The sequence below is a fragment of the Crocodylus siamensis genome, chromosome 2 (genome assembly GCF_052110815.1).
Source record: "Crocodylus siamensis isolate JL-2025a chromosome 2, ASM5211081v1, whole genome shotgun sequence".
Taxonomy (NCBI): domain Eukaryota; kingdom Metazoa; phylum Chordata; order Crocodylia; family Crocodylidae; genus Crocodylus; species Crocodylus siamensis.
Window position 1 is genome coordinate 148,259,993 of NC_143396.1, and position 25,204 is coordinate 148,285,196.

General features: G+C 43.3%; 1 protein-coding gene across 3 annotated transcripts in view; it reads left to right on the forward strand.

The window, feature by feature from the left end:
* The window catches only part of CCSER1 (coiled-coil serine rich protein 1), a 1,425,236-nt gene that overhangs the window by 854,714 nt on the left and 545,318 nt on the right, over positions 1 to 25,204 (forward strand). For all 3 annotated transcript variants that reach the window (XM_090037073.1, XM_090037075.1, XM_090037076.1), the window contains one exon: positions 22,380 to 22,457. In XM_090037073.1, the coding sequence (XP_089893199.1) occupies positions 22,380 to 22,457 (78 nt within the window). The remainder of the gene's footprint in view (positions 1 to 22,379; positions 22,458 to 25,204) is intronic.

Sequence of the window (25,204 nt, forward strand, 5' to 3'; positions counted from 1 at the left end):
TTAGGGATCTCAAAACTTCCAGGCTAGCCAAGCATCGGTGTAGCACAAACCAATTGGTTTTGTCCATGTATAAGCATAGAAAGTGAAAGCAAGTAGGATCTTAGTGAATTGTATTCATGATCTTTTTTCTATGAGAAAGCAATTTGGTAGCAAAATAGTTGTAAAAAGCATCTAGCACAAACTGCATGGAAATTGGCTTTTCTTCCTCTAGTCTCTCCTAGTTGTGCCTCTGCAATTTTTTCATATTATAGTTTGTATAAAAAACAAAAAGCACGCTACTAAAAAAGAAAAGGTCATTAGCTTTTTTATTACAGAAGTCTTAGGGAGGGAAATGAGACAAACAAGTAATGTAACTTGTCTGTGCATTTTGTTATCAGTTTCAAGCTTCTTATAGCATTGTTTTCTGATTTCTAGTTCTATGTTCTGTATTTAATTCAAAATGTTCAAAGCAACTGAGTCTCCAAAGTAGCCATGTAACACAAACCCCTCTAAATTCACAAAAAGCAGCACTAATACTTTTGAGACTTTAGGGATTCCATAAAGCAAGGACTAAAGACTGCAAAACATACAAACCCTGAATTGCTATTCAAACTCCTCTCCACTCCACAGACTTTGTTATATGTAGTTAACTAGAAAGCAATAACAGACATAAACCTCAGTGTAAATTTTCTTGTTAAGATCTCCCCCAAACAGATCTTCTCACGCCTGGTATAGCGTAGCTGGAGGCAATTGGATTCACTTGCCAGTGTGACTCAGCAGTAAATACCCTCAGTACTAATGCAGAGTTTTACCACTTGAGTTTGGCTTGTCTCTGTAGCAGACCTCTGTTCTACAGAGTACCTAAGCTTGTGAGAATGTAACAGAAGTGGGACCTGTGGCTACAGTAGCAAAATTTGCAGTCAAGAACAATGATAAAAAAATCAAAATTTATATGGGGCCAGATTTTCATAAAGATTTTAATCCTGGAGACACAGTAAAGATCCATTTTATGCCAAATAGCCATTTCCATTTGCATTTTTAACATAATGAGACTTTATCTGACCCTTTTACCTAACACCTTAGTATATATATTCTGCTTATGAGTAAGCATACACTACAGCATCTTAAGTGTACTGGAGCTTGATGATTGAGCTTGGGATGGTCTTGGTTTTGGCTCAGAGTTGGCTGAGATTAAATGGTTTATCATCCACTCAGTAGTTTAGCTCCAGTCTAACTGGAAACTTGTTGGTGGTAAGATGTAGCAATGTGGTAAGGAATATTGTGTTGGAGCAATGATGTAGGCTTGCTTAACTCCCATCTTAATCTCAAAGGGAACAGTGATAGATTATTGAGAACCACTAGTCACGTACCATTATGGGGCAGGTGAAGAATGGTGATGAATTTTGGTGGGCATCCATATTTTAGAAGGATCCTCCACGGTACTTCTCAGTTGACAGTCAAAGGCTTTCATGAGGTCAAAGAAGACCATGTACAGAGGTTTATGTTGTTTCCAACACTTTTCCTGCAGCTGGTGAGCAGTGAAAATCATGTCAGTTGTGTCTCTTAATGCCCTAAACCCATAATGAGATTCTGGGAGCGGCTCTTCAGCAAGTGGAAAGAGGTGGTTCAGGCAATTGTTGACATCTTTATTGAGGCATACAAGAAAATGAAACTGACACTTAACATTCAGGAGACTAAAGTCCTCTATTAACAAGCTCTGATGAACAGTCCCTAGCTCCAGTAATTTAGATTCAAAGTGAAACTCTGGAGAACATTGATTTCCTGTACCTCAGAAGCCATCTCTCGCAGAAAGCTGGCATCATTGAGGAAATCCAAAATCGCCTTAAATGTGCAAATGAAGCCTATGGATGAAGCCTAAAGACATGGGTGTTCAAAGATTGACATCAGATCCAAAACCAAGCTTATTGTTTATCAAGCAGTTGTGAACCCCACTTTACTGTACAGAGCTGAGGACAATGTACAGGAGGCATTTCAAACCACCGGAGAAGTACCATCAATGCTGCCTGCAGAAGATCCTTTGAATCCATTCAAGATAGATATGCCAATGTTAGTGTCTTCTTGCAAGCAAGCCATGTCATCCAGATGTCTGGCTTCAGATTCCTGAAGTAAGTTTTTTTTCTCCCAGCTTAATCAGCTCATGAGGAGGGCAGAGAAAGCGTGTCAAGGATGTCCGAAAGCAAAATTGAAAAAATGCCACATCAACATCAATTCATAGTTTCATAGTTTCTAGGATCGGAAGGGACCTGAGCAGATCATCTAGTCCAACCCCCTGCCATGGCAGGAAAGAGTACTCGGGTCAAATGACCCCAGCAAGATGTTCATCTAACCTCCTCTTAAACACCCCCAGGGTAGAAGCCAGCACCACTTCTCTTGGAGGCTGGTTCCAGATGCTAGCCGCCCTGACTGTGAAGTAGCGCCTCCTGATATCTAACCTAAGCCTACCCTCTGCCAGCTTGTGACCGTTATTCCTGGTCACTCCTGGTGGTGCTCGGGGGAACAGTGACTCCCCCAATGCCTGCTGATCCCCCCTGACTAGTTTATAACAGGACACAAGATCCCCCCTCAGCCTTCTCTTTTGGAGGCTGAACAGGTTCAGGTCTCATAACCTCTCCTGCCCTGTTGTCCCCTGATCATACGAGTGGCCCTCCTCTGGACCCTCTCCATGTGGCACCCAGAACTGGATGCAGTACTCCAGCTGCAGCCTGACTAGTGCCGCATAGAGGGGGAGGATCACCTCTTTGGACCTGCTCGAGATGCATCTGTGGACGCATGCCAAGGTGCGGTTGGCCTTCCTAACTGCCTCTCCACACTGCTGGCCCATGTTCATCTTGGAGTCAATGATGACCCCCAAATCCCTTTCCGCCTCCATGCTGACAAGAGGGGAGTTCCCTAACCTGTAGGTATGGTGCCAGTTGTTCCTCCCAAGGTGCATCACCTTGCACTTGTCTGTGTTGAAACTCATCCTATTCTCGTCCGCCCACCCTTGTAACCTGTCTAGGTCTGATTGTAGCCTGTTGCATCCTTCCAATGTGCCCACGTCCCCCCACGTCTTAGTGTCATCAGCAAATTTGAACAGAGTGCTTTTTACCCCCTCATCCAAATCACTGATGAAGATGTTGAACAGTGCGGGCCCGAGGACCGAGCCCTGCGGAACCCCACTGCCCACGTCCTTCCAGGTTGAGAAGGACCCATCCACTACCACCCTCTGGGTGCGGCCCACCAGCCAGCTGGTGACCCATTTGACTATGTGGGTGTCGACAGTCCCCCCAGTTTCTTAATGAGAACGGGGTGAGAGACAGTGTCAAAAGCCTACCAGAAGTCCAGGAAGATTATATCCACTGCTACCCCTGCATCTAATGATCTGGTGATCTGATCGTAAAAGGCCACCAGGTTGGTCTGACAGGACCTGCCACTGATGAACCCGTGTTGGTTGCCCCTAAGCATGCAGTCCCCTGCTGGCCCCTCGTGGATGTGTGCCAGCATAATTTTCTCGAACAGCTTGCCTAGGATCGAGGTAAGACTAACCGGCCTATAGTTTTCCGGGTCCTCTTTCCTCCCTTTTTTGAAGATGGGGAACACGTTGGCCCCCTTCCAGTCCTCTGGTACCTCACCAGAGCACCACGAGTGCTCGTAAAGTTGTGCCAGGGGACTTGCAATGACCTCGGCCAGTTCCTTTAGAACTCTAGGGTGGAGATCATCCGGGCCGGCTGACTTGAATACGTCCAACCCCTCCAGAAGCTCCCTAACTAAATCCTCGCTAACCCGTGGCCCAGGTGTTCCTCCCCCGGGGCCCGAGGGGGGCCCAGCAGGGAGGTGGCTGTTCTGGTCCCTACTTAGGAAGACGGAGGCAAAGAAATCATTAAACATGTTAGCTTTGCCATCTGGTGTGACAACCAAGTTTCCCATGGCATCCTGCAAGGGTACCACATTACCCGGGACCTTCTTTTTACCCCCTACATATTTGAAAAAGGACTTCTTATTGTCCTTAATCTGGGAAGCTAGCCCCAGTTCCATCTCTGCCTTGGCCTTTCTAACTACCCCCCTACATCTCCGAGCAACTACAGAATAGTCCTCCCTGGTGATGACCCCTTCTTTCCATTGGGTGTAAGCCTCCTTTTTAGCAAGGAGACATTCCCAGATGCTTTTGGTGAGCCACGGAGGCTTGTGTGCTCTCCTGCTCCCTTTGATCTTCATTGGGATTACCTTCCTTTGGGCTTGGAGGATCGTCTTCTTAAGGAGCAACCACTCTCCTTGGACACCTGGCTCTCCTCCCCTCCGGGACCTCAGCGCTTCTCCAACTATCCTCCTTAGCTCGTTGAAGTCTGCCCTCCTAAAATCTAGGGCCGCTGCCTTACTGCATGCCTTTGCCACCTTGCGCTGGATGGTGAATTCCAGCAGGCGATGATCGCTGTCACCCAGGTGGTCAAGCACCCTCAGCCCCCTCACCAGGTCATCACCCATAGCCAGCACTAGGTCCAACAAGGCATTCCCCCTGGTGGGCCTGTGCACCTCCTGGGTTAGATGGAGGTCCTGCACTCTGGCCAAGAACCTACGCGAGCGTTCAGACCTGGCTGACTCTTCTTCCCAGCAGATGTCCGGGAAGTTCAGGTCCCCCCTGACTACCACATCCTTAGCCTTCACTACCTCTGTGAGCTGACCCAAGAATTCCTGGTCAAGCTCTTCTCCCTGGTTGGGAGGTCTGTAGTAGACTCCCACCGTTAAGTCCCTTTCCCCTCGACTGCCTTGTACTCTAACCCAAAGCACTTCAGAGTGCCCCTCCCCTGACTCCTTGCTAATTAACAAGGATGTGTATTCTGCCTTAAAATAGAGCACCACCCCCGCACCTCTCTTTCCTATCCTGTCCCTGCTGTACAGCCTATAGCCCTTGACATTGATCGCCCAATCATGCGTTTCATCCCACCACATTTCTGTAATCCCCACTATATCCGGGCTGGTGTCAGCCAGCAGGAGGGTGAGTTCCTCCTGCTTGTTGCCCATACTACGAGCGTTTGTGTAGAGGCATTTGAGCCCTCCTGTGGGTGTGTGTACTGACCCCCTAGTCCCAGCATTACCCTGGCCCCTCTCTCTTACCTGTTTGTTTGCTTTGCTCGTTGGGCTGGGCTGGGCTGTAGTTGTGGGTGCTGTTTGGTCTGGTAGTCTGATGTTTCCTCCGCCCTCATCTTCCCCTTCCCCCAACGATCCTAGTTTAAAGTCCACCGGAGGAGGTCCACTAACCTAGAAGAGAACACACGCTCACCTTTAGGGGAAAGGTGGAGCCCGTCCCATCCCAGCATGTCTCTCGTTGTGATGTGCCGGTCGTGGCTGAGGAAGCCAAAGCCCTCCTCGAAGCACCATTCCTGTAGCCACCAGTTGGTCTCCGCGATGCACGTTTCACGCCGTCTGCCTCATCCACTCACTGGCAGGATAGAAGAGAAAACCACCTGTGCGCCCATCTCCTTCAGCATGCACCCCAGAGTGTAGTAGTCCTCCATCAGGTGATCAGGGCTCCTCCTGGCTGCATCGTTAGTGCCCACATGGACTAGGACCATGGGGTAATAATCGGTGGGCTGGATGACGGTCTGGAGCATCCCTTTCACGTCCTGAATCCTTACTCCAGGTAGGCAGTATAACGTGCGTGCCGAGGGGTCCCAGCGACAGATGGGGCCCTTTGTACCTCTCAGGATGGAGTCACCAATGATGATCACGCGACGCTTCTTCCTCCTGGCCTTCTTGCCTCCTTCAGCTTGCACAGAACGTGGAGTTGCATCCTCCCTGGTTTCGTCCTCTCCTTCCTCCTCCTCCAGGGCTGCCAGAGCTTCGTACCTGTTCTCCAGCCGAACTGGTGCTGCCGTGTCTCGAGCAGCCCTGGCACAGGAGGTGACCGTCTGCCACTTAGCTGTGGAGGGCTCATCTTGAGGTGCATCCTCCTTGGTCGTACAACCCTGCAGGGAAAGAAATTTGTGGGAGACTGTCACCCAGGACTGTCCCAAATGGAAGAAGAGTCTTCAGGAACTTTATGTCAATGACAACAGGAGATGGAAAAGTGGGAGTGGCAGAAACAGTGGATTGTGGATGAAATCAGGAACCCAGAGCCTCCCAAACCACACAGAAACATGTGCCTGAGCTGCAACAGAGTCTCTTGGATAGACCTCATCAGCTATCTTTGGACAGATAAGACAACCACGAAAAAGAATCATGCTCAACTGTGAGGGATGGCCAGTGATGAGTATACATACTAAGCTTTCATTCCCAAACCATGATAGAAAGTGGAAGTTCTGTGGAGGTTCTTAGTCTGAAGAGAGTTCTGTATCTTGATATCTGTTTTTAATGTAGCTAAAAATGTATTGAAAAGCAGGTTGTTTTGTGTTATCATCTGGGGGAATTGCATTACACTTGAAAGGATTTATGTTGTTGAGAACCTTTTGGAGATAAGATTTTTCTCCAGTGTCCTATGTGACTCTGGTTGTCACTAAAAGCTGGGCAAAGGCCTGTAGCAAGTTTACATGTCAACTGTAAATCTGGCTGAAGTGCGGCTGGTTTTCTCAGGTGGTTGTTTGGGTGCCTGCTGAGCCAAACCCAAAACTGAACAGATATGTCTTTAGAAGGCATTACGGTAAGTTATTTAGTCCATGGAAAGAAGGAAGATGTTCCGAATATAAAGAGATTTAGGAGTGAAAATTCAAACTAGAGCGTGCAAATATTTTTTGTCTTAACTAAGAATAAGTTTAATCCAGCTGTGGACAAGTAAAGAGAGAGGTAGAGAGAAATGCTCTGATAAAATAAGTTATTTGATATGTCATGAACTAGACAAAGCACCACTAGATTGCTTAGCGAGACAAGCTGCCGCTGTGCTGGCTAGAGTACTTCTGAAGCATCCAAAACAGTTAAAGCATTTCAGTTTTTCTTCTGTTTGATTAATATGAATGCATGAGGCAATCTAGCTTCTAAGCATTCTGGGTTTGGACAGTTCAATTTGAAAAATGAGGCAAGTGGCCACAGTGCTGTCATTGACAGGAAATTAGATGATATGAGAGAGCTTATAGAAAAACAGCTTCAAGATGCTCACAGCCAAAGTCACCAAAATGGCTTCATTTTTTTCATTTCTGATTGATGAATGAGCCAACCCTATATTTTACAGGAGTTGGGATATGTAGACAAATACCCGAGTCCTAAGAAGATCATGAATTAATATATTGGCACTTTTATGAAAAAAGATACTTTTTATTCTAATAGCTGTAATAACTTTGCCATAACAGTTTCATATGTCTCTCATAAGTCTCATACATGAGACATTGAGCATTTTTATCCATTCAAAATCAATACCTCCAAATACTACTGAAGTTGCTTCTATGTTCTGTCTTGTTGAATTCATACTACAGTATGCTTAATCAAGAAGAAATGTGACAGCATTAGGCAAGATACTACAAAACAAGAAAAATATAAAAGCCAAACATGCTTCTTCCATATTTGGCTCAATTTGTATAGAATTATCTGTTTCTGATACGCTTTAAGTTTTATATGACTTAAACTGTTAGGTATAGACTTAAACTGTTGGGTTTTTTTGTTTTACAATCCATAATTATATGACAATTGGGTCTAATAAGATTCAAAACTACCATTTATTCTTTAAAGCTGTAATCAATTTCTGACTTGTTCCACGTCTTTATATACATATTTAAAGCACCTATTTATAGCATCTGTGAGGGAGGGGAAGGCAAATAGGAGGAGTATAATACAATTTTGAAAAAGACACCAAAAATAGAATACTTAACATTTAATATAGGCGTATAAGAACTCCTGCATAAAATCAGATTCAGGTAGTATCTTTAAGCATGCATAAAAATACCAAGAGAAACCATGGCATATTTTGGAGCAGCTGCTATTTATGAGATACTTACTTGTAGGACACTGGGCACATCTATATGTGCAGTGTTGCACCATAATTATGGCACATTAAGTAGTAACAGGTACTAAATGTGCCATAATCGGTGTTACTGTGCAGTAGTGCCAACACCTTTTTTTTATGTGATGCTAATGCGCAGTAGACTAATTCTGCTGTGCATTAGCATGGCTTTCACTGTGACACACTACTGCACAGTAGAATTAGTTCTACTAATATCTGGTGTAGATGTGCCCACTGGTAAATCGGGCCTTCTGATGAGATACCAGATTCTTTAGTTTTATGCCACTTTCTTGGATATTATAGCTTTGAACATTAAAAAACAATCAGCAGCAAAGAACATGAATATATTATAGCCTGTAAGGCAGTGGTTGACAAACTGCCTGCACCGAAGGCAGCAGGGCATGGGCATAGCTGAGCTCCTTAGCACATGTTGCTCCAGGAAAAGTTCTGTCTCCACTTCCCCTCCCTGCCACCTTACCAGCGCAACTGTTACGATGAAGAAGCACATTTACCAGAGTCAGCAGGGAATGGGTAAGTGGTGTGGACTGGGTTCCTGGGAGCTGAGGTGGGTTAGCAAAGTCCTATCCCATGTTTTCTGTCCTCTCAAGGCCAGGAAGCCTGCTTGCAGCCAGTAGGAATGGGGTAAGCAGGGTAAGCCCTAAGACAGTCTGCTGGGAGCCAGGGCACTGCACTGTACCTGGGGAAAGTCCTATTCTCTCTTCTCCCTTCCCCTCCATGTGGCAAGCTGCTTGCACCAAAGCCAAGGTTCCCAGAGTCCAGGGCACTTGCTTCTCTGAGGGAAAGTCCTATTCCTTCTTCTCTCAACCTGACAAACACAGCTACTTCAATGAAGGAGCAAATTGCTGGCACCACAGCCAACAGGGAATGGGTTAAATGGTATGAAGCCTTAAACCCAACTTCCTGGAGTTAGGGCATGTGGGGAATATCCCACCTCTCCTCCTCATTGCCCTCCATAGCTGTGTCCAGACAAGCACAGCCATGTAGTATGTGGCACCACAGGCCCATCTCTGGTGCCACACACTGAACATTCAGGTGTTCCCTGCACTACAAGGTGTCGCGGCCACACGGTCATAGTTATATAGATAAACAATTCAGACTTTACTGTATTCCATCATACAAGTAACAAAACTTTCAACTTTTCATATAAACATGTGGCCATTTAGATGTAGGTATATATACAGTACTGTTGATAGTAAAAAGTAATTCTAAGACATCCGCTAAAGGGAGGTTATAACATAAGAGGTTAAAATAGTAAAATATGAAAATACTAGACTGTGGTCGACTAAGATGAGTGACGATGCCGGTGTCCATTGTTGCCATGAGTCTTGGGAAATAGAGTCAGTAGTCTACTGTTGCGTTTCCGGTGTCCTCGAAGTTGTGGTATTCGGTAGTGGAAACAGCTAACAGAGTCAAAAACGAGTTCTGTTGAATCATGCACGAGGCAAAGTATATGGTACAGCATAAGATGAGGGTTATGACAAACCCCATGGTGTTTACCTGCAAAAGAAAACAAGAAACAGCAGTATCTAGAAACAATATGTAACTCATGTAACTTTTTGTTCGGCGCACCTAGATAACCAGTTGAGGTGCCCTAAAAGGTGTGGAGGTTCTGTGGAGCTGTCGACATCTTTGATCTTTGATCTTCCATGTCGATGGTTACTCTTACCCAAGGCTGACTTTGGTACTAGGCTATGTTGCACAGTTGTTGAGGAAGGTCTGAAATATTTGGCTGGATGATGGATGCACAATGTTTGTTCGCCATGCGGTAGTCAACGACGAGCCGGGCTTCATCTGGGCGTCCAGGCCCCATCTGGCTGATAAGTAAATACTTTCAGAAACAGGCGTGATGCGACCTTTTTGCTCCAAGTGGGATAGCAGGGTTTGAAGAGAGGCTTGCAACGATGCTTTAGTCAGGATGGGTCGGTATCGCCAAGCAGTTGTGTTATACAAAGGTGGACGATGACAGTTGTCTGGTGACATGGCAAGTGGAAGAGCTTGCAACACTTGTTCTTTGAGCTTTAATGCACGGATTGCAGGGACGCCTAGGAGATTGATGCCCCCTAGAACACCTGTTAGCACTTTTCGATAACCCTTTACCAAAAATCCAATTACAGGTGTGGGCTTTACGGCATTCAGGCCTTGTACCATGATGACTTTCTTCGTCACCTGATGGGGTTCATCAGTGATAATCATGCTGACTTGGGCTCCTGTGTCGAGTAGGAATGAGACACATACTTGTCTGAGAGGGTTCATTGGATCGATGAGGGTGAGCTCGGTGTAAGGGCGAGGATCATCTGTAGCAGCTTCTTGGATTGCGCCGTCAGACCTGCCGATGGCGACTACTCATTTTTTGGCTGCCTGTTGCATTTGAAGCCCAGTTGTTCTGCAAGGAGGTTCTGTCCTTCATCTCCTAGTGCCCATAGTTGTGCTTTGTTGAGTTTCGTGTGGTTCAACAAGAATCTGAACATGGCCCTCTCTTCTACTGATCTTTGAGGCGGTGATGACTGGTCCCTCCAGGTGGTGCTTGAATTGGGTAGGCTGCAGCGTGGGCTTTAGGAGGGTAGCTCGCCATTGCTGATTGCAGGTGGGATATTAGGCCCAAGAGGTTTGCCGATGCTCCATTCACACTCGGGTTAAGGACCAATTTTGCAGTAAGTCCTTGTGGACCTCCATATATGTCAGTTGCAGCTTCGATGGCTTCTTGGAGGCAGGGAACTCAACCTGGGTTATGTAGATAATGTTGCGGCCATGCTGCACCCTGCTGCACTTGTGTCAGATTCAAAGGGTGTAGATTTGGGTTCCACATGGCGTAAGAAACTCCCATTATGGCATGGAGCAACTGGATGGCATTAGGTTGGTTGGGGCTGCCCTCATGCCAGATGTGTGATTTCTGCATGAGAACTTCTACTACCAAGGCCGGTAATGGTATTGGCCAATGTCCATTTCTCGTCACGGAGGCTGGATTGGTAACTAGCCCTCGGCTCCAGGCCGTGTTCTGAACGGGTTGCATGGCTTTGTCTGAATCAAGAGTTTCGTGTCCGGCTGCTACCACGAGGCAGCCTAGCCAAACTATAGGAGTTTCGTCGGGTTGAATTTCCATCTCTTTGCGGAGCTCACTTATTTCCATCTGAGTCCTGGGACGAGTGGTGGTGGTAGTTTCTGTGACACCATCCGCCTGAGTACGCTTGCATACGGTGATGGGTAAGGCTGAACTCATCAGCTCTTTTTCGCCAGCTTTACTTTCGTTTTCGTTAGCAGCACATCATCGAGCCCTTCTAGGTATGGTGGCGGCGGAGTGTTTGGAGGCGGAGCATGGTCCGGCCATGGAGTGGGCGTGACTATGTCTGGTGACATCAGATTGTTCTTCGTTAGTGGGGCAGTGGCAGGAGGATAGCCCGGCCATGAGGTGGGTGTGGCCTTGTTCGGTGACATCTCGTTTTTTGCCGTCAGTCTCTCTAGGCTTGAGTATAGTCTCCCCTTTGGCTCAGTTCCAATTTCTGGGCGTGGCTTGTCGTCAGTGCCATTTACGGGCGGTGGCTTCTCCATTTGTGTACCGGCATCTTTTTGTTCTAACTCCTGTTTTTGTTCAGTGCCATCTTGGGGTGCTGGTGGAGCGCTGCACTTTACTGCCAGATCCTCAGCAGTCTTGCTAGCTGTACCCAGCTGTGTATCAGAATTCGCGATCTCACACAGCAAGATAGACACAGTACGGAACAAAACATTAATCATCTTTCCTTTGTCCCATTTGGGACCAGTCCACTTTGTCACTGTACGGCTCTCTGATTCTAGGGCTTCGCAGAGCTGCGTCAGCAGTTCGTGCCCGCGTGAATTGGGTGGCAAGTTGGGGCAGTTAAACTTGCCGGGTGGGGTGCCCTCTCCCCCTTCCTGTACTTGGCGGATGCAGCCCATGCCTTGCCCCTTTTTTCTCCGATAAGAGACACATACCAGGTGATCAATGGGTTAATGAGACCATTTGCTTGGTGGTAAATAATGTGTGCCCATAGATCATTTGAGTTTGCACAATCACGGTCTCCAGTACACCACGGGCAGTGATGTATTAACTCTGACTCCATTCCACCTCCCCTGGATCCTGTTCATGACGCCATGTCATGCCCCTAATGCCGGTGCACCCTCGACCTGCGAGCCTGGGTCGGCACGGCCGTCTTGGCGCGAGGAGGGGGATTTATAACCGGGCAGGTGGGTGATAACGGTGAGCAGGAGTCAGATGATTTAAACACAGCGTATTGGTTACATAGAAAGTTTATTTTACTTACACTACTGATGTGATGCAGTGTAGGCAGAGGAGTTGATTTATTCAGTTACAGCATGCAGATATCATGTTACCCAGCATTTACAGGGTGGGTAAGAAAGTTGCTTGTTACAGATTCCGAGCGATTCACACTAGCCGTTGCAGTCTGCAGATTACCGAGAGCTCTTGATAAGAAAGATAACGACAAAGATAGAGAGATAGACGGGCTGGCAAGACAGGGATAGGCCAGAAAGATACATAGGCGGCGAGATAATATTTGTGCACGATCTGTTCTTCTTGAGTGTATACACAGTTCTCTGCTTTGGGCGGAAGATCTTTCAAAGTTATACTTGGCAAAGGTGACCAATTACTATATGCCAGGCATGAATAATTAACGAGTTGGCACTTGTTCTGTCTTTGTTTGCTCAGGTTTCAGAAAAAGGGGGGTTATTTTTACTTGGGTGGTACTGGTCCTGTTTGGTCACAGGATGGCACGCATAGTATATTATTTAATTTTACAACTTCACTAAAGTAGTTTCATTTTTATCTGGTCACCATGGGTACCGATATATTTTTTTGACGTCACGGTACCAAGCTGCAATTTGTTCAAGGTTAGTGTCTCTCTCTTGTGTGGGAATTCAAGTGATTTGAAATGAGGCACAGACAGGGGTGTGTATATGCAGCACTGTTAATACAGAGGGATAAATTACATTTACAGAGTTTGTTGTGTTAGCCTCTGACCTTTTGCCATCTGACCTTTTGCCATCGGCATCTGAAATCAAAGACTTTGATCTTTGACACAAGGTAGCCACATGGGGCGGGGGGAGTTGACCCTGGGAGACAAAAACATAAAAATACAGCAGCACACACAAGGACAGCATGTGCTGCCCAAAACCAGAGCATGGCTAGCCAGAGCCACACTCCAGCTGCCAGCTGGGTTTCAAGCAGGAGGACTGTCATAGGTGCAGGTCGCCAAGGCCCCCAGGACCCCCAGTAAGTCTTTTGGGGCCAGCACAGTTGCTTGCGTCAGCCTCCTCTACTCCACCCAGAGTAACCTACTATGTGCCAGAAGGTGTGTGGCACAGACATCCACCAAGGATGTTTTTCTGCTGCTTCTTGTCCCTGGGGAAAAACAGCCCATGCTCATGTGGATGCAGCCCGTGTTGTTAACAAGGCTCTGCTGCAATAAGGGAGTGAGCTGCCCAGCAGGGAATGGGTTAAGCATCACTTTGTTCTGACCCATGCTCTTCAGAATGCAGCTGTTCCATAGGCATGACCAACTCCACCACCCCCCTGCAGCAGTACAAAGAGCAGTAGTAGTGAAACCCCTGGCTTGTCTTTAAAGGCTCACTTCAAGACTTCTTATTCTAAGAGCCATGTGTCTGTATAGCATCCTTCACTATGCTTCTGCTATATGTGCTGCAGTCCCACAGCTTATGGACCTTACTCAGCCATGTTGTTACTTAACTGTTCTTGAGGCAAGGATTTTTTGTGATATAGTTTTTGGACCAGCTGCATAGTTGTATAGTTTTATACTTAATATATAACAAAATAATGCACAGTCCAATAAAATTATACTGGTTTTGCTTCAATCTCAAACTGAATAATATTGGTGTGCCACACCATCAGTCCTCCCCCTCTTTCAAAATCCTAGATCTGCCCATATTTGCTTCCCACCTCAAATGGACATACACCCATTTACACGCGAGTTGACTCGAGATAGTTTTCAATGTGAGTCTACTCTGGGTGCATGTACACATGCACCTTACTGAAGAGTAGACTAATTAGCTCCATAGTAAAGTGTCACTGTCTACACATGCTCTGGTATTAGGGTGTAGTAAACTAATTAACTCTGCTGTAAGATAATACCGTTGGGAACAGTACAGGGCAGTACCACAACTGTACCAGTACTGCTGTGACTAGTACTATATTACGGTAGAGTAATGAACTGCATTGAAGCACATGTGTAGGTGGGGGCCAGGATGGCTGCTGCCTCACCACACAGTTCCACATGTTCAGCGCCTGTGTGCCCCAGCCAGCCCCACCACCACCTGACACCATCGCCTGGAGCCTGGGGACGACTCTCCGTGCACCATGCAAGTTCAGGCCTCCTCTGCTCCAGCTCAAACTGCTGCTGTCCTGAACACACATATAGATGCTGCACCTGGGAGCAGTTTAGTCTTGCTCAAACAGCTCTGATGTTTATTGCTTCACCTTACTTTCATATGTAGCTGCACCCTCTGAGGCTCAAATCTACGTCCCTGGAGCCACAGCAAGACACCTTGGCTCATCTGCCAAGATACTTGTTTCTATCCAGCTGTAATAACCATCAATCTGGGGGTAGGTTTTACTACTGCTACGGAAACTGCCATTACTTTTACAGTTTCCATATCTCAGCCTTTGTCCTTGAACTTTGTGATAGTGAGACCCAGATGTACTCTTCCTGTACCAGAAGAGCACTTCTTTCTGCTGCCTATGTAAGTCTCACTCTTATTTTCTGCTGGCAGACAGTCTTAAAAGCAATAGAGTTCAGTCTTGTATCTTCTAGAATTAGGATCATGAGGCATGTGATGTGAGTGACGAGGTTGGTTTCTCATTCTGACTTTTAATTTAAAGTGGTAGAGGCTGGACATTGTTTTTCCTCCTTTACAATGTATATCATTGCTATCTAGTTTTGTAGTTTTAAACAGTTTTGTAGGTTTTGTAGGTTTAAACAAACAGTAGTCCCCAAGAGTTGGACTCAACCTGATGTACTTCAAATTTATTTTTCTGATTATGATTTCTTACCAAGAATATCTTTCCCCTAATCTTAAATTGCATGCATCAGCATAAGTGCCTCAGCGATGGGTAGCAAATTTTGGTTAGAATGTAGAGAAAGGTAAAGTAAATGGCAGCTTCATCATGCCTATTTAGTTCAGCTACAGGTAGAATGACCTGCAGTAGTGCTGTCCGGAGCTGGCAAACTGCCATTTCTAGACCAACCTCCAAAAGGAATGGGATCACAATGAGGGGTCTGGTAAGACAACTTGGATGGAGGATGAACAAGTGCAGCTGACAGTTCCATTGACTCCCAATAAACTTCCCACTGTTATTTCAAAGTATTTCTCCTGGTGCACTATTACCTTGACTTTTCCTTGAAGTTCATCTGTGCCCCATATCTCTCTCAGACTTGAGTACTTTTATAATCCTATTGACTGCATTTCTTGAAGTGGTGATGAAAACCACTCATCCATTCATTGATATAAATTTACATCACCAAATGAACTAAATGAAAAAATCAGTAGGAATGATGCCTGTGAATCTGTTTTTGATGGGAGAAATTGTTTTAAATTTTTTCCCTCCTGAAAAATGTCTTCCTTCTGTAGGAAATTTCCCATGCCTCATTTCTGGTTGTTCTGAACTCTTCATACAAAGACCTGACATACTCTGTTTCTTGGTATTAAAGGTATTAAGTAAGGAACCAGGAAATACCCCAGGCAGACCCCTGGCTCTTGATAGCGTGCAACTCAATCTTCACTGACTAAACTATTTTGTATTTGTGTTTTGGCTTTTATATCATAGAGGATCAGCAGATATTTTGATGCCTTAGATAAGCTACAGCTTGGGCTTTTCCCCTGGCTAATCTCATCTTTCTCATCCCGTTTTGTATGCGTATGCATGTGTTTTTAGAAATCTTTTTTCATTTGTCAGTAAACTTACATTTTGAATTATACCAGTATATGTTGCTGATACTCCTCCTTTCTCTGTGCTCATATTTTTCTCTAAATGTATTTGTTTTTTTCAGCTTAAGTTGCTAAAGACACTTATGCTATTTTTTCAATTCTCTTTACTGTTATTGCCTTGATTCCTACCATCTCCCTAATGCTGCACCTGCAGAAATGCCTGGGAATTCTTGGTTGAGGAAATCTTTTAATGAATATAAATAATGCCATTGGTTTTTTCAGCGAATTAGTATCGTGCCAAAAGATTTGAAATATTTATAATTATACGGGAGGGGGTTGTCATAAATTAGATTAATTATGTTCTTCTTCATGCACCTAAATGGTGATTTTTCTCTTCTGGAGATACTTGCTTCAGTGATCCTGTTTTGATGGTTTCTGCTAGGGTTAATGAGTTATTTTCATTTGTGATTCCAGTAATTTTAACAGCAAGAACTGATGCAGTAAGAGATCTTCCCTGCAAAACATGTAGTTATTAAAATACAGGTGACCTCACTGAATGAATGAATGAATGAATGAATAAATCCTGGATAGGAACCACAAATTGTTGCAGCACTGCTGGGGCTGAGGATGAAGCAAATAGAAGTATCATTTACAGTTCTTCCCCAACTTTGTGCATTTCTGATGAAAATCTGTAGTTTCATTTATTTTAATTCAAAATAGGAGGCAACTGGAACAAATATTAATAGAGACCTACTCAAATAGTGATTTCATGATTTTTGCGGAAGCCGCAATAAACAGCAGTTTCCGCAAACACTGTGAAAAATGGCAGTTTCCACAATTTTGCATGGAACTTCCACGGAAAAAAACATATGAAAAATAAAATGCTGTTGTGGCCTTGGCCTCTCAGCCTTAGGGGGAGGAAGCCACCAGCCTGAAGAGGAGAAGTCAAGATGGTGGCTGCTCCCTCCAGCACTGATTGCCAGGGAGGGCTGCCCTTCATGCAGCCCCACCCCTAGGTGCTGATTGGTGGAAAAGGGTGGGGCTGCATAAAGGGCAGCCCTCTCTGGCAGTCAGCAGCGAGCAGTAGGGCCATGTGAAAGGCAGCCCTCTTGGCCAATCAGCAATGCTGCAATAAGAGAAGGCTGAGGGGGGATCTAGTGGCCTGTTACAAACTAGATGGGGGGACCAGCAGGCATTGGGGAAGTCCCTGTTCCCCCAAGCACCGCCAGGAGTGACAAGGAATAACGGTCACAAGCTGGTAGAGGTTAGATTTAGGCTAGATATCAGGAACCGCTACTTTACTGTCAGGGCAGCTAGGATCTGGAACCAACTTCCAAGAGAAGTGGTGCTGGCTCCTACTCTGGGGGTGTTTAAGAGGAGGTTAGATGTACATCTTGCTGGGGTTGTTTGTCCCCAGTACTCTTTCCTGCCATGGCAGGGGGTCAGACTAGATGATCTACTCAGGTCCCTTCCGACCCTAGAAACTATGAAACTAAGCCTGCGAAAATGGTGGCCAGTGCTGTGATCAGTCTGTGAAATCACACATCTGTTACCTTGATTTGGGTAGGTCCCTAAACATTAGGAGTACATGCAGACATTGCACTTAGATCAACCCTACTAGGGTTGGGTCAGTCTAAGCACTGATCTGTACAGACATTCAGGGTTGTTAGATCAGGCAAAAAAATGGCTGATCTGATGTAACTTTATTCACCTGAGGAGGCAAACTAAGATAGACTGGGAGTGGATTTTCCCAATATAACAAATGTGTGTACACGTTAAGATTGCAGCCCTGGGGCTGGGAATGCCCAGCCTCTTGCCTCAGCCATAGGGCTTGTGCTTTTCCTTCCCTGCAATTCTGATTCAAAGGGCTATTATTAGCCCTTTCGACCACTGCCGTCTCCCCCTACCCCACCTCAGACCTACTAATCTTTCCCTGTGGATCCACTATCTCTCCTGATCCTCCCTGCTCCTCCCCCAACCCCAGTTTGCTTAAATCAAGTTCCCAGCATGACTTCTGGCAACAGCAAACATGTGCGCATGCCATGCCCAATCTATGATCATGCAGCTTAAAATAAGAGTCCACAACAATATTATTAAGTATTCTACTATAAAATCAGTTTATGAAACTGACATCTGGATATGGCAAATATAATGTTATGCAATAAGTGCTACATTACTGGATGTACAATAGCTCTAGTACTAAAATGGCTCCAGTAAGCTAAAAAAATGCTGAATCAGAACTTAAAGTTCAAGTGTAGAAATTAAGGTCACATATTGCAGTGAATAACCAAGATAATCAATAAACTTGTGAGTTTACAGTAGCAGACCCCTCCATCACAAATATTTATGGATCCCACTACATACGAGTGGTCAGCACAGAGAACCATGAACTTGTTTACAGCAAACCAAGTGAGAATTTGACAAGAAATCTTTGTTAAGTATTTATCATAACTTTTTCTTTGGCTATAGGGTTTAAAGCAGATTTCCCTGTTCCATTCCTGCTCATAACAGTATTCGAAGTGGGAGACTCAGTAAGAAATTATAGATCATGAGTATAGCCAAAAACTCTTTTATAGGCGAATTATCCCCCACCCCCAGTTCCCTATAGAATCTTATTAGGCCTTTTTGTTTCAATATTTTCTTACCATACCCCAGTTTCTCTCTCCCAAGGTCTTGCTTCAGAGGACTTGATAACCCAAGAACATCTAGTATCTCTGTGTCTGTACCAGCATTTCCTCTAAGCTGTGTGGTGTGTGCAGCTGCGCATACATGCCTGACAGCGCAGCATGTGTGTGCCTGCACGACTGTGCACACCACACAGCTTAGAGGGAACGCTGGTCTGTACTTTACAAATCTGCTTAATCTGAGTCTTCACCATCACTGTGATTCTATAGCTGAAGGCACAGTTTGGCTTTTACTGTATGGAAAGAATTAAATTATACTATCATCAAATCAGAGAGTCATGATTTACATAACATGGACATTTTTTTGTTTTGTTTTCATACTGGAAGGTGGTTTTCAGTTGCCATCAGAAACATCCTTCCAAAATATGCTTCCAAAAACATGCAGGTACTTAATGGATAGCTAAACTGCAAAGCTTTTAAAACGTGTTTACAAGCCCTAGAACATCCTTTAAGCTGTCCATCCCTATTGCTCTGAATAATGACACAGCTTCCTCCCTTATGTTTTGGGGAGATACAAAGACCAAATACTTACAGATGTTTTTTAAAACCAAATGAACCAAGCCCTTTAACACTAAGTATATATGTTGACACTATTTCTCCCTTCCTCTGTCCAAACATACTTAAATACATTCTAGAAATGTTGGTCTCAGTCTATGCCAGGCTTTGACATTTCAGAAAAGTTTAGGATAAGACATAGCAAAAGAAGTTGTTCTTGCTTTAAGTCTACATTTTCAAAGCAGGTTGTGTCTGGACCTTCCATGCATCATGCAGAAAGTTTCCCCTACAGCAATGATTCTATCATCTGTTTGGCTGGTGCTATCTGATGGCTTAAAATTTTAAACTCAAAGCAACAAAGCAAAATATCTACTTTCAAGTGACTTTGCTAATACAGTAGAGATTAACATCTTTGATTGTCCTAGGGTATGTCCATACATTTCCCATACCCATTCTATGATCATGAGGCTGTAAAATGTTTCTGAAATATATTAAGTTGTATAATGGTGGCTTGCCCCATACTCATGGAGCTGTAATCGACTTCTTTGTATATAGCATGGAGAAGATATCATTCTTGTAAGGTTTTAGCTGCCACTGCTGCCGATATACCTAATTTAAAAGTGACAGCTAAACTACTATGCTGAGGACTGATCCCAGAGTATATAGGTAGTTGGGTGAATAATTCACAAAATAATTGGTAATTTAGTGAGCTTTCTTCATTTCCTCAGTTCATGAGTTCTCCAAAAGCAAATTGTGATTTCCTCAGCATTATTCTTCCTTTGTATTTATTCAACAAGTATTGTTTTATATTATTTTACTCTAGGATTGATCATGGATACTCAAAATGTAAGTCTGTCTATTAGTGATGGGTCAGATAGATTGAATCATACCATTTTTCCCTTTAAATGTATGAACAGAAGCAGGACCAAGACAAATGTGTTTTAAATTAACAATTAATTCTTGCAAATGCCTGTGCGCGCAACTCTTAAATTCCCTTTTCTTAAACTTCTGAGAAGTAAAACATGCTTGCTCAAATGTTTATACAAGTCTCACACAAAAAGGGTATGAGCACGACATGAACAAGGTATCTTAAAATATGTTCACTCATCTGTAACGTCAAAGGAAGAGAAAAAATGGTTTGTGTTTAAAAAAATGAATTACCTTTGTCCTTATTCAACAATGTAAGTGCTGATGTATTGTCTTTACTCTCATACCATATACATCCTTTTTCCAGAAATTTGCTTTCCAAAATTGGTGTGTATGTCCTAAGCAGGAAGCTGATGTCCTGCCCAGAATAGAAACACGGAGGTGCTATAAAAGGCTAGTGCTTCTTTTCCTCCCCTGTCCCCCAGCCGGCCCCATGAAGGGAAGGAGGGAAGGGCAGAGTTCAGTTTTCAGCAACAGCTACAATTTTAACCTTTTCACAGGCACTGTGAAATTGGCAATAACTTTTAGCTGAGCAGGAAAGGGAAGGTGAGTGAGCTGAAAATTAGGCTCTTTCTCTGCTCCTAGAAATATAGTTTTTTCTTTAGTCTGCCTACCCCAAAACAAGGCATATGCCTTATTTGGGGATGTGTGAAAAATAATGTGAACAAAGATATTTTTGACAGAATCTTTGATGATGTAAATATACAGGCACCATGGAATCATTTACACTTTAGGTTACGTCTAGCAATTCAGTTTATCTCAGCGTGGCATTGGGTATTTTGATGCTTCTTCCATACTGCTTAAAAATCTTTAATGGAAGTGCCCAACTAGTTCTTAACACCATTCAAGATTATACTGACAGCTTTAAAACATAATGCTCGCATTTGAAGGGACAGAACTCCAATCTTGCATCCTAAGTGATAAGGCTAAATATTCAGGATCTATATTCTCAGTTCAGTATAATCTGTGGTTCATCTTATTTGAGATTCCATTTACCCAAGTTCTTGTATCATGTGAATGTTTACAGGACCAATGGAGAAAAAAGTGTATGAATCTTAGGGTCTAAAATGAGTAATTATGAACTGGGCATGTCTACACATGCATTAATTTGCTTTAGTTAATGTGCATTAAATCTAGTACCTCCATCATGAAATACTAGGAAAATGTGCATTAGCCTGTCCTAATGGTCATTAACTAAAGAGCATGGGGTGCCTATGCACAAGCAGGGAGACTGCTCCGATGCACTAGAATTTGAGCGCATCGGAGCAGACTCAGTTAATCAAGTCTGTTGGAGCGTGGCAATTACCGCGCTCCAGCAGCCTCCCACAGTTGATGAGCTTTAGATAAACACCCCTGCCACCATTTTGAAGTGCAGTGACGCTGATACATGAGACATTCCAGGTGGTTTAATTTGAGTGGCTCTCAAACATTAAAATAGGCTAATGTATATTAAAGTGCATGTATAGATGCACCCACTATTGAGAAATATAGTGACAGACTACTAATATCCAAAAGACTAGACTGGGGTAATGGAGAAAGTTAATGTTTCCTTTTTGCTTCATGGAAATCTCCATCTAGTTTTTATTCATCATTCTCTATAATTGTGGTAATTTACCTTATACTTCTCCAGGGTTGGAGGAAGAGTGTGGGGGGGGGCATGGGGGACAAGACATTTGTAGTCCATATTACAGTTGGCTGAAGATCAACAATCCCATTTAGTGACAAGATTCAAGATTTTTCAAATGTATTTTATTAATCATTTGGCCAAACCCCCCAACAAAAACCAACAAAAAAACCTTTCAAACATTTTCTCAGATCATAACTGTGTCAAAGCAATTGGGGGTTTTCTTTGATTCTCTTTCTCTCTTGTTAACTAAATTGTTTATGCTGGATCTCAGGAACTTTTTCTGTCAGAACATTTGGATTGATATACTGATACATTTCCAATAAATGTTTTGGCTATGATAAAACAGTATATTTGGATGGGAAAAAAAATTGTGTAAAATCTTGTGGCCACCGTTAGTTCATATATTTAATTTCTTATTGTCCGGAAGTTGGTTTTGCTATGTAAAATGCTGCTAGCTCCTTTTCCTGCAGATAAGTTTATGGTATCTGCGAATATATTTTCTTCATGAAGGCCTAAATCTGATCCTGAAGAAGGGCCCTGTGCATTACACTACAGTAATATTCTCATCAACCTTGTAAATCATGCATACTCACGATTTATGTGCTCACTATCCACTTAATAAATGGTTCAGTTGATACATAAGATAACAGTAGCAGGGAAACAAATCTCCCAGTGAGAATAATACCAAGATACTCCATTTCAAAACAGCTGCCAGTGCATGAGTTTTGCACTTATTATGTGGCTGTTGATAGTTGAAAAGCCCAGAGAGGGAGAACATGACTCACCTACAATATGTTGTTTTCTTTTGCAGGAAAAAGCCCAACATTTACAGAAGGTTCTTATTTCCCAAGCAGATAAATCCACACAGACTGAACTTATAGGCCATGATGTAAGTAGCTGTATTAAACAGTATTTTTTTTTTATCATCCTTTATTGGTTTTCAGACTTCTGTCTATTTGCCTGTGCTACTGTTGTGTCCATGCATTGATTTAATAGGATTTAGTAGAACACTGTTCATCTTTTGCTTGTAAATGATTCTCAAATGCCTTCTATAATAGAAAAAGATAATTGCAGCTACCTGTCAGCATACCAATATCCTATCAATTGCCTGTTTTACCAACAGCTCCAATATATTCTCCAGAGTTGGAGTAGCCACAGACACATGGGGGATACCTGTTAGTAGATTGTGATTTCTTTTTTTGGTATTAAAAAGGTGTTTATTCACTTATTAACAACTTAAGTTATTGTCTGTAATTACCTGAGATCAAGCAAATCATCTTTATACTCTAGCACTATAATAAGAGATGCAGCTTTTCCAAAAACTTATGAGTATTGTGTGTAAACTAATTAAAAATTAGAATTTTTATCTTTGTGCATTAATACCATCTATATACTTAGTAAAACAACAGAACATGATTATTAAACATGACTGTCAATAAGAGTGCTATTTCTGTGGTACACTTTTACTCTGCCAAAAGTCTTTCTTTGTGAGTTTGGATAATTTTATGCCTGACTGTGTATGGATAAAGAATGTTCAAATCATGAATCTTGACTTAAGTGCAGCCCAAATTTTTATTTGTGTGTTTTGTTTTGTTTTTTGGTAATGTAAGAGTCTCTTACCATACTTATGTTTGAAAGTTGCTGTACCAAGTAAGGCTTTGATTATATCATGAGGTACATGAATGTGATTCTGTTGTATTCAGTAGTCTACCTATGTACTTTTGATGGCACTATTTGGGATCTAACTAGTTTCTTAAAAACCTCTGGTGAGGTATGCTTCTCGTGTAAAATCTTCACTTTTCAATTGAAGTGTGTAAAAGGAAAACAGTTTAGCAGTTTATGTAAATGAACAGCCCCCAGCCTAATTCAGAAGTGTTTTTATTTGAGAAAGTATTTAAGGTGGTTAGTACTTACATGTCTTTCTGAGTGAGTATGAACGAGAGTGCATGCTAAAATGCTTTCCTGAATGATGATGACAACCTTTTTTAAGAGTGTAGACACATTTAACACTGTTTTAAACAAAAAGGTTGGTTGTTTGTTCTTCTACATCTCACACTGGAATACTGTTTAACTTCTTGTTCCTTACATTTGCCCGGGTTTGTTTTTGTGTATTGGTAACAATATCTGCAACTTGCTTTGCCATATTCCTTTGCATAATTGTGAAATGATTAGAAAGCTTTTGGGAAATGTTGCAAACGTAAGGAAAACCTGGTTAACTGCTTGAGTACTCTGGGAATGCACCAAATGCACCCAGCAAGATGGCTTTCATATTGCTTGAGTGCTGGTACACATATTGCCTCTCTGTGTTAGAGGAAATTAGCCCTTAGCCCCAAGAGAGGACTCTATCATCCAGAATTTTAAACTTGACATACTTTCTCTTGCATAAGTGAATAGTCTCATTTATGTGCTATGACTGCATATGTAGACAAACTTTATTTGTATTTGGAATCTCAAGCCACAACTGATCCATTTTGGCACCTGTCAGTTTTCTTTAATATTTAATTGCCATAAAAAGGTTGCCCTTTCATAATCTGGAGGTTATGTAAACCATAAATTGAACATGAGCCAACAGTATAATCTTGTTGAAAAAAACCCAACAGTGTTCTGGGCTGTATTAATAGGAGTGTCACTTGCAAATCAAAGGAAGTGTTTTTCCCCCTCTATTTAGCACTGGTGAAGCCGCAATTGGAGCACTGTGTCCAGTTTTAGGTCCTAGACTTCAAGAATGACATGGGCAGTTTGGAAAGAGTCCAGTGCAGGGTGACAAAAATGATTAGGAGCCTGGGAGGTGAGATTTATGGGGAAAGGCTGAAAGAACTAGGGTCATTTAACCTGGCAAGGCGAAGACTGAGGCGGGATTTGATAATAGTCTTCAAATACCTGAAGGGTGAGAGAGGATGGAGATGGGCTTTTCTCTATGGCCAGGACCAGGAGCAGTGGCCTCAAGCTTCAGCAGGGGAATAGCGATTAGGAGTAACTTTCTGATTGTGGTAGTGGTCAGGAATTGAAACCAACTTCCTAGAGAAGTTGTGGAATCTGTATGCTTGAAAAGTTTCAAAAGTATGTTAGACAGACATTTGGCAAGGGTGGTTTAGTCAGGCATGATTCTGCAGGAAGCTGTACTAGGTGACCTTGCGAGGTGCCTTCCAGCCCTAATTTCCTGTGCTCCCAAGTCATTGTCCATCTCAGTAGAATTGGAACAGTTCTCCCCACTTTCCCAATTTCCTTGCACAGAGATAAACATTAGGAAAAATGAGGACATGTTGAAATCCCCCCCCATAATCATATGGTTCCATACATGTTACTTTTTTTGCTTTCCCTTTGAAGAAAATACCCTGTATTCAAGGGAATATGCTGTTGGGAGGGAAAATAAATTTTTATTTGTAGGGGCTTCATTGATAAGTTGAGTGTTTTAGGGCACATGAGATATGTTAATGCACATTAGCCTAGTTTAATGCACATAAAAAATGGTGAAATTAGGCTAATCACAACATCAAATTTAGGCACGGTTAAAGTGTACTAATACATATATAGACATGACCCAACACTAACTTTATTGCTGTGTCTGCCTGGCCACTAGAGGCACACAGCCGGGCTGCAGGGTCTAGACACTAACTTCAGTGCCAAGTACACTAA